Source organism: Tupaia chinensis, unplaced genomic scaffold (genome assembly GCF_000334495.1).
Source record: "Tupaia chinensis unplaced genomic scaffold, TupChi_1.0 Scaffold143705_1, whole genome shotgun sequence".
Taxonomy (NCBI): domain Eukaryota; kingdom Metazoa; phylum Chordata; class Mammalia; order Scandentia; family Tupaiidae; genus Tupaia; species Tupaia belangeri.
Genome location: NW_006203553.1, coordinates 132,890 through 148,389, shown reverse-complemented (window position 1 = coordinate 148,389; position 15,500 = coordinate 132,890). Strand labels below are relative to the sequence as shown.

At 34.1% G+C, this 15,500-nt stretch overlaps 1 protein-coding gene across 3 annotated transcripts in view; it reads right to left on the bottom strand.

Moving 5' to 3' along the window:
* ADAM2 (ADAM metallopeptidase domain 2) overlaps positions 1-15,500 on the bottom strand; it is a 58,462-nt gene that overhangs the window by 29,166 nt on the left and 13,796 nt on the right. For all 3 annotated transcript variants that reach the window (XM_027766809.1, XM_006164735.1, XM_006164736.1), the window contains 5 exons: positions 15,033-15,086; positions 10,790-10,861; positions 9,684-9,850; positions 6,412-6,493; positions 4,079-4,215 (listed from right to left, as the gene is read on the bottom strand). In XM_027766809.1, the coding sequence (XP_027622610.1) occupies positions 4,079-4,215; positions 6,412-6,493; positions 9,684-9,850; positions 10,790-10,861; positions 15,033-15,086 (512 nt within the window). The remainder of the gene's footprint in view (positions 1-4,078; positions 4,216-6,411; positions 6,494-9,683; positions 9,851-10,789; positions 10,862-15,032; positions 15,087-15,500) is intronic.

Genomic DNA, 15,500 nt, shown 5'->3' with positions numbered 1-15,500 from the left:
AGACATTTTTCTCTGGTAGTTAAAAAAAGACAAGGATATCCACATTTGCTACTCTTATTCAACATAGTATTGTAAGTCCTAACAATGACAGTCAGGCAAGAAAAAGATATAGAGAGAATTCCAAGTGGAAAAGAGGAATAAAATTGTTCCTGTTTCCTATATATTCCAAAGATTTGCTATGGTTTGTATATTCCCCCAAGTTCCTAAGTTGAGATTTGATTGGAATGTATTAAAGGATCTTAATCAGACTATGATACTGAAAGATGGAGTCTTTAGGAAGAAATTAGTATTAAGGTCATTAGGTCAGTGTCCTCATGAATGAGTCTTGGTAGATTTATAAGGAGAGGGATTAAGACAAACAGAGACTGATGGATACAGCCTCTTTGCTCTATTCTTAACCTCTGATGTGATGCCTTAAGACTCTGCAAGATTCCCACCACATATGGACCTCTAAATCATGAACTGAACAAACTTGTATTTTTATAAGTCACTCAATTTCAGTTATTTTATGTAATTAGCAATGGAATGGACTAGAACAAGACTCCACCAAAAACCTATTAGAATGGATAAGCAAATTTAGTGAAGTTACAAGATACAAAATCAATATACAGAATCAGCAGTGCTTTCATACACCAATAACAAAGTAACTGAAAAACAAAAACAGCAATTTAATTTACAAAGGCTGAAAAAAAAATACCTAGAAACAAGTCCAACTAAGGAGAAAAATTTCACTACCATGAAAATGGTAAAACACCGATAAAAGAAATTTTAGAAAATTTAAAATAAAAAAATAAAAATGCATCCTATGTTCATGGATAGCAAGGATTAATTTTATCAAAATGCTCTTACCATCCAAAGCAACCTACAGAGTCAATGAAATTATTAACAAAATACCAATGGCTTTCTTCACAAGAAAAAAAATATATATTTGAACTGAGCCATGAATGACATCAAATAGCCAAAGCAATATTGAACAAAAAGAGCAAAGCTGGAGTCACCACACTACCTGAATTTAAAATATACCACAGAGCTGTAGTAACCCAAATAGCATGGTAATGAGATGAACACAAACACATAAATCAATGGAACAGAATAGAAAATCCCCAAATAATTCTACATATGTACAGTCAACTGATTTCTGATGCAAACACCAGAAACACACATTGGCAAAGAAGTCTCTTTTATAAGTTGTTCTAGGAAACTTGGATATCCATGTGCAGAAAAGTGTGTGGAGTGATTGACAAATACTGCTGCATAAGATACAGGTGGCAAGGTGAAGTGGGATCCCTGCTCTTGTTATTTCCTTATGCCATCTGGAACCTCCTTAGCCTGCTACAGATACACCATTTTTTTGATGATTAACTATGTCATCAGAGGTACTCACTGGAATTTATAATTCTGTAGATCTGAAAATATCCAAATTGTGATGAAAATACTCAACATTAGTAACAGTCAGTTACTATTTCCTAGAGCATACTGAGCTCTACAAAGGCCCAGTAGCCCAGTAGCCCAGTAGGAGGTACAACGGAAATAGTGGTCTCCCCTGCAAATGTGTTGATAAAAGAGTATGACTTAAAAATTTTCTACTGATCCTGATAGTGGGTTTTGCGTGTACTTAATCTCCTTGTAATATATTTAGTTTCTTCGTAGCTTGATCACAAAGACCACAGTACAAGGCATCTCACATCACAGCCTACAGTGTCCTCTCCCGCCCTTTGCATCATCTCCTGTCAAAGGTGTCCTTGTTGTCATAAAATCATTTATTGACCCAATTTCACAATAATTTCATAAGGGTTAATTTTTTATAGTTATTTCTGAGGTAACTGTTCCAGTATGAATCCCCCAAACGTGAGACTGAGACAAGAACCTAAGCACAAATATTTCTAGGAAGTGATAGTGGAAGCAGGAATAGAAAAGAGATGTTTGCCACTGTAAGCAAGGGTCTTCGTTCTCTAACACATAAGGAGACTTCAAAAGTTTGATGAAAAATAGAATTAAAATGCAAGGTTTTAAATTTTTTTAAATTTCTTTTTAAAAGTAATTATTTTATTTAAATTTATTTATAATATTTATTTTGATTTGAGCAGAGAGGGACAGAGTGAGAGAGAGAGAGGGAAAGTGATAAAGCAAGCCACCAGGTTTGGGACTAGAACCACGGTTGACCATGTGAGAGTCTAGCACCCTTAACCACCACACCACCTGCTGGCCCCACAAGGTATTTTTTGAGTGAAAGAATATGAAATACATGCATAGTTTTTTTCTCTTTCAGTAATATGGGTTTCTTATAAACTTTTAAAAGCAGATGTCTCTAAAAAATGTCCACCAGAAAGGTAAGATGCTAGCTCTGGTCACCAATCGAATGGTTTCCTTAAATCCCCTGTCTAAAAAAGCAAAATATTACTGGACACAAAAATGAAAAGTCATCTGTTGATGACAATGTGTATTGCCGTATCTTTGACTTGACTAATATATAGTGTATTCATGTTGGGAAAATACATTTTGTATGTTGTAAATATACACAGTAATTAAATGTGAAAATTAAGAAAAATATATAAGAAAAATATTTTAAGTAAAATAAAAGCAGAATAAAATGACAGAAACAACAGTATATTTTAAAATAGGCTCAGAAAGAGCACAATGCACAGAAATTGACAAGAATGATTATATAAAATTTATATAAATTACCATTAATATGTCAAATTGAATATATATGCAAGGGTTCCTTCTACAGTGATTTGAGAAAACAAATAAAAGCCCAACTCCCTAAATATTAATCATCAGAAAAAATCATGACGTATTTTTGCATAGAAAAATAGACTGTCCCAATGACCCAATATATCCCTTTTAATTCTCAGATTAGCTATGATAAATGAAAGAAAAATTTTCAAAGCTTATTCAGCTGAAACTATTCAACAAAGATGAAGAGTAGTTTGTTTTTTTTTTTCAACAAATGGTGCTGCTACTGGTAATTAATTACCTGAATGTCATATCATGTACAAAAAATGAACTGAAACTGGATCATAGACATAAATTCAAGAACAAAAACAATAAGCCATTTAAATAAAAATACAGGAGTAAATGCTTGTTTTAGTAAATGTTTTTCAGTGACACTGAAATCAGAAGCCATTAAAGTAAAAAAAAAACAACAGATGAACGGGCAACATCAGAAGTAAAACATGTTGTTCTTCAGAGGATTCAATCAAGAAAATGAACCCGCATCCCCTATAATGGAATACAGTATTTGCCAACTGTATATCTGATCAGGGACTTGATCCCAGAATAATAATGAAGTCTTACCAGTTTAAAATAAGGTGCATAAAACCCAATTAAAAATAAATTAGGATAGACATTTCTCCAATGGAGACATAAAATTGGCACTAGGCACATAAATAGAGGCTTAACAATATTAAGCAAGATAAATAATCTCTAGAAATCTGCTGTAAAACATTGCACCTAGAGCTGAGTAATTAGAACAATAAAAATGTTGAGTAGACCTCATGGAAAGTGTTTTTATCACACAAAAATAAAATAAAAGTGAAAGAAGTGTAATAAAAAAGAAAATCCCCTATTTGGTTCTAATTTTATAACATTTCAGAATATGCCCTGAGAGTAAGGATGACTACAACAAAGTAATTCAACAGGCCTTTAAGACACGAAAATCCTTCTCTTGTGACTGTGAAAAACAGAGCTGAAGGGTGGCGTACCTGAAGTCAGAGTAGGCTAAGACTTCAGGCTGAGCCAGGGCTTGATGAAGATATTCCTGCAGACGAGTGTACTCCACTACATAAATCTTGTGTAGTGAGTATAATTCTGCATTTGCCTTATTAAATTATGCATTAAACCACGGACTCCGACAAATAAACATAAAAACAAATGTAGAGTTGAGCATATAAAAAAGCAAGTATGATGCTTGATGATGTGAGAGATTAACATGGGCATTAGAATATGTTTTTTGGCCGAGGGTCAGTGGTCACGGCTGACTTTAAGCCACTGTTATTTAACAATTTAGCAGTTATCAAAGAAACTAAGTGTCTTAATATAAAATATACATGTAAAGCATGAATGCCAAGTCTCTTACATGGCTTCTGGGTTCATCACACAGACACGTCCCGGACACTGGCATTTGTTAACGTCGTCGTAAGCAATGCCCATACTGAGACTCAGCAACTGAGCTATAATAACTGAGAGTGATTCCAGACTTATAGTTCTGGGGTGCTGAAAAAAAAAAGCATAAATGTGCATGCACATATTTTAAGAGGCATTTCATTCACTGGGAGAATAATGTAATTATTAAAAATCGTCACCTGCTAAAATAGGACAGAAGGACAGAAATACCTAATATATTATTGATAGAAGTTCCATCCATGGTGGCCTAATGAATATATTATAGGTACCATACATCCAATAAAACACAAAAAAATCTGAAATCTTACCAAAATGCAAATGTAGGACTCATTTGGTAGCATTAGAACAAGGAAGAAAATTCCACTTGTAACACAAAAGAAAATCTTTAAAGACAAATATATAGGCACATATAGTGTCAAATTATAAACAAGTTGTGTTCATTCATAACTTGATTTTTTGCAGGTGATATTTTGTATGACTATTACATAGATGGTCTTTTTTGTTTACACTTTCTGTTTTTTTGTTTTAGTTTTTGCTTTAGGGTATGTGCACTTGCCAGAGAGAAACAGAGAGAAAAGTGGAGAAGGAAAGTGAGAAATCATCCCTCAGGGTGAATGGCCATGCTGCAATCCCTTCTCCTCCATTCTCTTCTAGGAATTTCAGGCAATCATGTGTTTTTTAAGATGCTGGGTCCAGGACTGAACCACACAATTGGCCACATGGGATCTGGCTGCCTCAATCTCTGTGCCACCTGTTGACCTCCATAAATGTTTTGTTAAACTCATAAATTAACCCATTGGTTTAATTTATAATGTGGTAAGAATTACTCATAATAAGAATACTAACTTCTCATAGTTGTTTAACTTTGTTTTCAAAATGAAAATGCCTTATCATTTCTTTTTTTGTGAAAGTAAGGTTCTTTGTATTTTGACCATACTAAAATATGAATTTTGAGAAAAATCCACAAATCCTGATATCCTTTCAAGTATATCTGGTAACATTTTGATGAGCTTATCTCAAGAAAGGTTTCTACGCATACATTTTGGTTTCTTACATTTTTCTCTCTAAATCTGATTCCCATCGTTTTCTACTCTGCTCTCTAGCTCAGGAGGATGGATCGAGTGGATTACATCAGAGGATTTCTTTGCCCTCTCATTTTGTCAGTGGTCCGGAGGGGAGCAGAAAATGAAATGAGAATAAAAGAGAGGTATTTATGGCTATCATTGTCGGGATGCTGTGTTTGGGACTCTAACTTCATTGCAGGTTCACCTCCTGGCTGTGACCTCTGGTGGAATGACTCTGTCCTCTTCTTTAAGCCTAGATGACAAATCTCTTTATTATTAGTGCTGAGTGTTGCAAAGTCCTCACACCTTGCCACCTTGCGTAGACTGACCATTTGACAAAATTCCACATATGAATGCACCATTTGCTTTCAAAGAGCAAGAGAAAGAGAAGTAGAAGAAGAAAGGGCAGAGGAAAAGAGGAATTTCGCAGTTCTCAAAGTCCAAGATCAAGGTGCCAGAAAGATTGGTTTCTGGTGAAGACTGTCATATTGTTGTGTTCTCATGGAATTGGATCGAAGAAGAGACTTTAAGTGTCCTCACCACACACACACACAAAACACAATTTCAAATGTTTTAGTTTAAACTGGTTCACAATTTTGATACCTAATAACTAAGAAAATGTACAAATATCTAAGCTTAAAATTAAATCATTAAAAATTAATATTGTGGAAATTGATGAGTATTTTATAATAAGACTAAAACATACAAACTTAACTTTTTGTTTGTTTGTTTAAAAAATATGCGTGCTTGCCAGACAGAGATAGAGAGACAGAGACAGAGAGGAGAAAAGCACTCTCTCAGGGAGGATGCTCATGCTGCAATCCCTTCTTCTCTCTCTCTCTTTTCTTTCGGGATTTTGAGTATGTATTTCTATGTATCCAATGTTTTTCTCAAGCCACAGGGTCTGGGACTCAGATTGGTGTGATCATCCATTTAGGATCCAGTTGCCTGAACCAGTAGGCACAGAGCTGGCCCTAAACGAACTTTTAAAAATGTGTATGTTGAACACATGAGAGAACACTTGGAAAGTTTTTATATGTAGTGAGTTCAGTGAGGACTTCTTATAGTTTAAACATTTCTATCAACAGCGTGGACAAAAATCCCTAAAATAATGCAAATGTTTAAGCACATAGAAATAATAAAATATGGAACGATGTAACTCTATATTAATCTCTTTAGCATTTTAGCTCTACGCTTTAGCCAAGCAAATTAAACACCATACCAGAGCAACTCCTCCGCCATAGTTTTTATCACACATCTTCCCTTGAAAGGTTGCGCCAACGTAATTTGACTTTTCTCTGTAACTTAAATTTAACAAAATATTGGAATCACACATTTTGTAAAAATAGGCATAACTAATACTGAATTTTATAAGATAAAAGTTTAATTTGGCACATTCATATTAAACTCATAATTATCTCTAGCTAACATTACTATGACATAGCAAAGGGGAAGACTAAATGTTGCTGCTTCTTTTGAAAACAATGAAAGACTTCCAAAACACAGTAAAAAGTCTATTTTCAAATGGATTTTTATAACAGAACAAAGATTCACTTTGTGTAGTGTTTTATAAGGTTAGCCCCCCAAATAAAATTATTAAAAAAAATAAAATTTGGGGGAGGTATGTTTTTGTTTTTAGGTTTTGCCATAGGGTATGTACACTAGTCGTAGAGACATAGGGAAAGTGGGAAATCCCCCACACCGGGGGGATGGCCACACCACAATCCCTTCTTCTCCATTCTCTTCCTGGGATTTTGGACACACCTGCACATGTGCTCCGTGTGATTTTCAAGCTGCCATGCCTGGGACTCAAAATGTCAGCCATATGAGAGCCCAACACCTTAACCACCTTGCCCCAAAACATAAAATCTTTTAAAATTAGTAAGCTAAGACAATGAAACTGATTAAGGGCCGGAATCATCGCATGAACTAAAGTCCTCCTTTAATTCGGTAGAGTTAGCCTGCCAAAACCATGCAAAGAAATAGTATAATTATGGTACAGAGGCTAAAGAAAAAGACTTAAAAATTTTAAAATATATTTATGTGTGTGTGTGTGTATACATCCTGATTATTGATAAGAAAGAAATACAAAGTTTATTACATAGAAGCGGAGGCTCACATACTAAGAGCTTCAGGAAAATGTGGCTATATTATTAGAGTTATTCAAATATACAATACTATTGCCACTTTTAAAAATTACATGACAACACAACTTGAGAAGTTTAGATTATTAGCATCATTCTTTTAATTTGCCAAAGGGCACATGTGATCACCAAAAAGAGACGGAGAGAGAAAAAGAAAAGGACAGTGGGAAAGCAACCTCCCATGGGAAGACGGTCACGTGGCAATCCTTTCCCCTCGATTTTCCTCTCTGTTCAGAATTGTGGGCATGCACACACATGCACCCAGGGTATTTCTCAAGCCACTGTGTTCTAGACTCAAACCATGCACACAGCCATATGTGATACAGCTGCCTTAACCACTATGCCACCAGCTGGTTCCAGGGTAGCTTATTATAATAATAGAAATTAGATATATGTTTTTAAATACATGCTTTAAAATATTTTATGCAGCTAGAGGCATTTAATGATATGGTATATATTCTATGGTAAGAGGGACTATGGTAAAGAAGGTTGAAGAAATAAGCTTTGACTACAGGCCAATAAGCTTATTGATATTAATAATTCTGCTAAGTATTTCATTGTGAAAAATAATATTTACAGAGTTGTATGTGAGTAAACAATGACAGGAGTTTTTTTTTCCCCTAAAGACCTCTCAACTATCAAATTAGGGGCCAAACTGAATATATTTTCTATTATCTTTAATAACACCAGAATATACTTACACAAGCAAAAATGCCACATCATGCGGACGTAAAGCAAGATAAGATCTTTTCCATGATAAAAATCTATGTAATAAGTCATTAGCATCTCCGGTGGTTACAATTTTATTTTCATCTATCCATAGCTCCAATGAAGACAGAATTATTGTAACATTAAATGAAGTAAAAATCTAGAAACAAATCCACACAGAAATTATGCTCAAACATCATAGTTTAAATAAGCTTGGTAACATATCTATGAAATGAACTTATGACTGATATTAAACAACCATACTATAAGTTTAAATGGGATCTTTTAAAGTATATTAAGTAACAAATTCTAACTATAATACAAGGGATAATTAACATTTTAAAATACCTGTACTTAAGCAAGCACAATGTCTAATGCTTTACTTAATTTAGTACTTATAATAATTAAGTATATAAAGTGATTATTGCTATTTTACAAATAAAAAAGATAAAACTAAGGGTCAGCAGGGGTGCAGTGGTTAAGGCTCTGGCTGACAGTGGTTCGAGGCCCAGACCCATTGGCTTGAAAAGTCACACTGGGTGTGTGTAAGTGCATACCCAAAATCACAGGAGGAGAACAGATCACACTTGTCCATCCCCCCGGGAAGTGATTTTTCTTTCCCTCTCTCTGTCTCTTTCCAACTAGCACATGTGTCCTGTGGCAAAAATCTAAACTAAACTAAAACTAAAAATGAATATTCATTTTCTCTAGATCATAAAATTATGTATTTTCAGGTAGTTGTATGCAAAAAAGTTCAAGGGGCCAGCTGGTGACATGGTGGTTAATGTGACTGGATCCCATATGGCAGACTGCACAGTTGTAGTTCTGGATTCAGAGGCTTGAAAAACAGGCTGAGCACATGTATGCGCATGCCCCAAATCCTGAAAGGAGGGAGAAATGGAAGGTCGAGATTGAGATTGGCCCTTGTGTGTGTAGGGGTGCCTTCATGCTTTCTCTCTCTCTCTGTTTCTCCCTAGTAAGTGCATGTGCTCTCTGGCAAACTAACGAAAGAAAGAAAGGAAGGAAGGAAGAAAGAAACCTAAGAAGGTACAGAAATTGTTTCAATAACACAAAATGTACTAGTAAAGTAAACACTTACAGAATTTGTCAATCCAATCAACTGAAAAATTTTTTGAGTCACAATAGCTGTATCAGAGTCCATACGATTGTACTGCAAAATATGGGCATGCACACACATGCACCCAGGGTATTTCTCAAGCCACTGTGTTCTAGACTCAAACCATGCACACAGCCATATGTGATACAGCTGCCTTAACCACTATGCCACCAGCTGGTTCCAGGGTAGCTTATTATAATAATAGAAATTAGATATATGTTTTTAAATACATGCTTTAAAATATTTTATGCAGCTAGAGGCATTTAATGATATGGTATATATTCTATGGTAAGAGGGACTATGGTAAAGAAGGTTGAAGAAATAAGCTTTGACTACAGGCCAATAAGCTTATTGATATTAATAATTCTGCTAAGTATTTCATTGTGAAAAATAATATTTACAGAGTTGTATGTGAGTAAACAATGACAGGAGTTTTTTTTTCCCCTAAAGACCTCTCAACTATCAAATTAGGGGCCAAACTGAATATATTTTCTATTATCTTTAATAACACCAGAATATACTTACACAAGCAAAAATGCCACATCATGCGGACGTAAAGCAAGATAAGATCTTTTCCATGATAAAAATCTATGTAATAAGTCATTAGCATCTCCGGTGGTTACAATTTTATTTTCATCTATCCATAGCTCCAATGAAGACAGAATTATTGTAACATTAAATGAAGTAAAAATCTAGAAACAAATCCACACAGAAATTATGCTCAAACATCATAGTTTAAATAAGCTTGGTAACATATCTATGAAATGAACTTATGACTGATATTAAACAACCATACTATAAGTTTAAATGGGATCTTTTAAAGTATATTAAGTAACAAATTCTAACTATAATACAAGGGATAATTAACATTTTAAAATACCTGTACTTAAGCAAGCACAATGTCTAATGCTTTACTTAATTTAGTACTTATAATAATTAAGTATATAAAGTGATTATTGCTATTTTACAAATAAAAAAGATAAAACTAAGGGTCAGCAGGGGTGCAGTGGTTAAGGCTCTGGCTGACAGTGGTTCGAGGCCCAGACCCATTGGCTTGAAAAGTCACACTGGGTGTGTGTAAGTGCATACCCAAAATCACAGGAGGAGAACAGATCACACTTGTCCATCCCCCCGGGAAGTGATTTTTCTTTCCCTCTCTCTGTCTCTTTCCAACTAGCACATGTGTCCTGTGGCAAAAATCTAAACTAAACTAAAACTAAAAATGAATATTCATTTTCTCTAGATCATAAAATTATGTATTTTCAGGTAGTTGTATGCAAAAAAGTTCAAGGGGCCAGCTGGTGACATGGTGGTTAATGTGACTGGATCCCATATGGCAGACTGCACAGTTGTAGTTCTGGATTCAGAGGCTTGAAAAACAGGCTGAGCACATGTATGCGCATGCCCCAAATCCTGAAAGGAGGGAGAAATGGAAGGTCGAGATTGAGATTGGCCCTTGTGTGTGTAGGGGTGCCTTCATGCTTTCTCTCTCTCTCTGTTTCTCCCTAGTAAGTGCATGTGCTCTCTGGCAAACTAACGAAAGAAAGAAAGGAAGGAAGGAAGAAAGAAACCTAAGAAGGTACAGAAATTGTTTCAATAACACAAAATGTACTAGTAAAGTAAACACTTACAGAATTTGTCAATCCAATCAACTGAAAAATTTTTTGAGTCACAATAGCTGTATCAGAGCCCATACGATTGTACTGCAAAATAAAACTATTTTTTAGATATAATTATACAATACATAATATTTAATCATTGTTCTTCTGTTTAAGATCTAATATAGTGAAGAAACCATTTAATATACCAAACTATTAGTTTTTAAGCAATATTATTATATTATGATATAAATTATTTTACACATAATTAGTGTAAAAGAGAGAATTATAAACAATAAAAAAGAGACTTTCTAGAAAGAAGGTATAATTACACTATTGGTTAATTCATGACAAAAATGATTAAAATACAATATTAATTTTAAATTATAACATCTTAATATGTTTACAGGAGACATCACATTTTCAAAGATGTGAATCACTTGAAAGTAAAAGGATTCAAGAGAAATATTGCACAAACAGAAATAATAAAGTGTCTGGGAGGTCATTAGGAAAATATGAAAATCACAAATGGATATATACCAAAGATCAGATCCAGAAAAATACAGGAAATAAAAAATAATGGATTTGAAGACAGAAATAGGAAGTTCAGCAATATTAGAGACTTAAGTATACAACTTTTCATAATATAATAGACAAAAAAATCAACAATGATATTGAATAGTAGAACAAAACTGTAAGTTGATAGACATATACAGAACATTCCAGTGCAAAACATGATAGAGATTGTTCTCAAATGCCCATGGAACATTATCCAGAAATAGAGCATATGAAAATTAAAGTAACTCAGAAAGTCCAGACAATTTAAAATAAGAACAAATTTTGGGGACTCATTATCTTCCACTTTAAAACTAACTATAAAGCTACAGGAAGCAAGAAACTGTGCTTCCAGCATTAGGTTAGACTTTTAGATCAACAAAACAAATTTTTTTTAACAGATAGATATATTTAATAGATTGGTTCTGGACAGTCCATAAAAGACCTTTCACAGCGGTGTGTAGATAACACACCCGGGTGATGTATTCTAACCATCCCATAAACCAGGGAGCAGGGCACATTGACCAATATATCATCCTATCACTCGACCATAATAACATGACTGCTTTCATGATGAACATGTACTAATCATTTCATATATCTCTTAGGTAAATGATAAAAATAGCAATTAAGTTTTAATAAAGCATATTTATAAAAGCTTCTTTTTAAAAACCAATACCAATATATACAATGAACAGGTTGTATATTTATGCACTCCAGGGTGGGGTCTAAATTACTCTTCTAATAAACATATGGTAAACTGCTGTACTTCCAAGTGTTTTTTTCCTCCCCAATGAAATTTTTTTTTCACTTTTTTTATTCTAATTTTTTATATAAATTCAATCATATTATTTAGCTTACAAAGTGAACATTTCAGTATGTGTGTGAACCTTTCTCTACAATTCAGTTGATCAGAGTATTTTCCACCAATAACACCACACTTCCCCTTCCCGTCAATGCTCTCTCTCCATATTCCTCTTCCAAATGCCCTTCCTCAGGTCCCTCTTCTCCACACACTCCACTTCTGGCACTAACCCCCATCTCTTGTGTTCGTACAACCTTAGGTCAATCAGTTTCAGTTATAGAGTGCAGACACTTGGTATATATTAAGCGGGGACATACAGTGTCTCTCCTTCATAACCTAGCTTGCTTCACTCAGCAGTAAATCTTCCATATTCTTCCACTTTTTGTCAAAAGCCAGGATTTTTTTTTTATGGCTGAATAGTATTCCATAGAGTATATGCGTCACGGTTTTTCAATCCATTCATCTGTACAGGGGCATTTGGGTTGGTTCCATGTCTTAGCAATCGTGAATAATGCCACAATAAACATCGATGTGGAAGCACTTTTCCAATTAAGAATTCTTCTGTCCTTTGGGTACATACCAAGGAGTAGGATTACTGGGACATATGGTAGTTCTATTTGTAGATTTTTGAGGAATACCAAAGAATTGAAAGACCTCCACAAGGAAAACTATGAGAAGATAAAAAATGAAATTGAAAATGACACAAAAAAGTGGAGGGATATCCCATATTCCTGGATTGGAAGAATTAATATAATCAAAATGGCAATTCTACCCAAATTAATCTACATATTTAATGTAATCCCTATCAAAGTACTAGATGCAATCTTCACATATCTAGAAAATACAATCGTACAATTAGTCTGGAATCATAAAAGACCCCATATTGCCAAAGCAATCCTGCACAAGAAGAGTAGAATGGGCAGCATCACACACCATGACTCAAAAATATACTACAAAGCTGCGGTGATCAGAACAGCATGGTACTGGCACAGAAGCAGACAGGTGGACCAATGGAACAGAATAGAATCCTCAGAAATAAATTCTCAAATATACAGTCAACTAATTTTTGACAAGAGTCAATCCAGTGGGAAAAGGAAAACCTCTTCAGCATATGGTGCTGGAAAAACTGGATTTCCACTTGCAGAAAGATGAATCTGACCCCCTACCTCTCACCTTTGACTAAACTCAACTCAAGGTAGATCAAAATATAAACAGGCCTAAAACTATAAATCTGCTCCTGGAAAACACTGGGGAAACTCTGGGAAACACTGGGGTAGACAAAGACTTCTTAAATAAGACCCCCAAAGCACAGTTGATCATCCCCAAAATAGACAAGTGGGATTACATCAGAATAAGAAGTTTCTGCATGGCAAAAGACACAGTAATTAGTGTGAAACAAAATAAAATTAAGAACCCAGAAATAAAGTCTAACATTTATAGTCAATTGACACTTAAGAGAACAAAAAATGTAATTGGAAAAAGATTGATAAATTTTCAAAATTAAAACCTTTATGTGTCAAATTATACCACTAAGAAAATCAAAAGACAATTTATGGAATGGGTTAAAATATCTATAAACCATTTACCTGAGAAAGGTTTAGTATCCAAAACATAAAAGAACATTTAGAACTAAACAGTGAATAGGTAACACAATTAAAATATGTGTAGAGAAACTGAGTGGACTTTTCTCCAAATAGTATATGTAAGTGGATAATATGTAGATGCAAATATTCTCACCATCATTAAACATTACAAAATGCAAATCAAAACCACAGTGAGAAACTAACTTAGGATCATTAAGATTTATGGTATTACAACACAGTGGAGTGACATTTCAATGTACATTTCAAAATAGCTGGAAGAGAATTTCAAATGTTCCCAACATAAAGTAATTATAAATGTTGAGGTATCGTCTTGATTTCATCATTATACATTGTATATATATATATTTAAAAATCATACTGTAACTTCATAAATAAGTCTATTTATGTCAACCCAAAACTATAAAATAGGGACCAGCAGGTGGTGTGGTGGTTAAGGTGTCGGACTCCCAAATGCCTGACCACAGTTCCAGTCCCAGACATGGCAGCTTGAAAAATCGTACCCGGCACATGTACATACATGCCCAGAATCCCGAGACTGCAGCGTGGCCATCCCTTTTGGTGAGAGGCGGGGTGGGGCAGGGTTCTCACTTTCTTGGGAGAGTACATGTGCTCTAGGGCAAAGCATAAAACAAAACAAAACAAAACAAAAACTATACAATAAAAAATTGTCTGGAAAAAAAATATATTTTTAAAACTCCAGAATGTAAATGCACATTGTAAAACTCCATAATGTCTTCCAAAAAAACCTCTTCATATATTTTCAGTGATAAAGTTGGAAATATGCCCATTAATAGAGGGAAAAATAGATGAAAAAAATTATGTTAGGAGGTCTAAATTTGAAATAATTTACTTTCATTCATAAGAAATTTGGAAAGAAATAACCTTTAGGCAATATCAAACCTTCCTCTATGCCAAATGTAAATAATTATTTTCCTGATAACCAAAACATTTTATGGGTGGAAAACTAGTATTTTCTCTTTAAATAATATAAATAATGTCAAGTATTACCTTAAAGAACTTAAAAAGTGCTAGAATACAAAAAAATTAAGTGTATATAATGATTCTAAAAGTTTCTATAAACTATAATAAGGTAGCAATTATTTTTATTTCCATTACTACTTATAAATTTAAGAATAAACATTGTATAGAATTTAATTCTCAATTTACTACTAATAGTAAGAATATAAGATACATTAGAGCAGATATAAAGTAAAATTATCACCAAATCTCCTCTATCAAAAATTCACTCCAAGTTTTATATTCCCTCATCACCAGCATTTAAGTGACATTAAAAAAATCAGAATATACTTACCAAATATTTTTCCACTACAACATGCATTTCTATATACTGAGAAAATTCTGATGGCTGAAAAAAAAATCATGAACTTTACATCAAAACTGAATTGTTTAAATATTTTAAGATATATCACTATAAAGATTACTATTTTATGTATACAAATAGAACCAGATAATATATACAAAATTTGATGTCACAAAATTTTTTTAGTTATTTCCTTTGTCACCTCTATACATCTAATCACTGAATTTACTCGGAAAATCACTTTGGTTAGCTTTGGCTCGGCAGTAATGCAAGATCCTATGGTGCTGAGACCATATGGGAAGACCTGTGTTTGTATCCCAAGGTCCCCCTGGGCACTCTGGGCACACATGTATGCCTGGCTGGGTGAGCTTGAGGGTAGGGCTATAGTATAAAGATACTGTTAGGAGTATCCCTCACACTCTCTCTCTTCCTTTCTCATGAAAAAAAAAAAAAAATCAG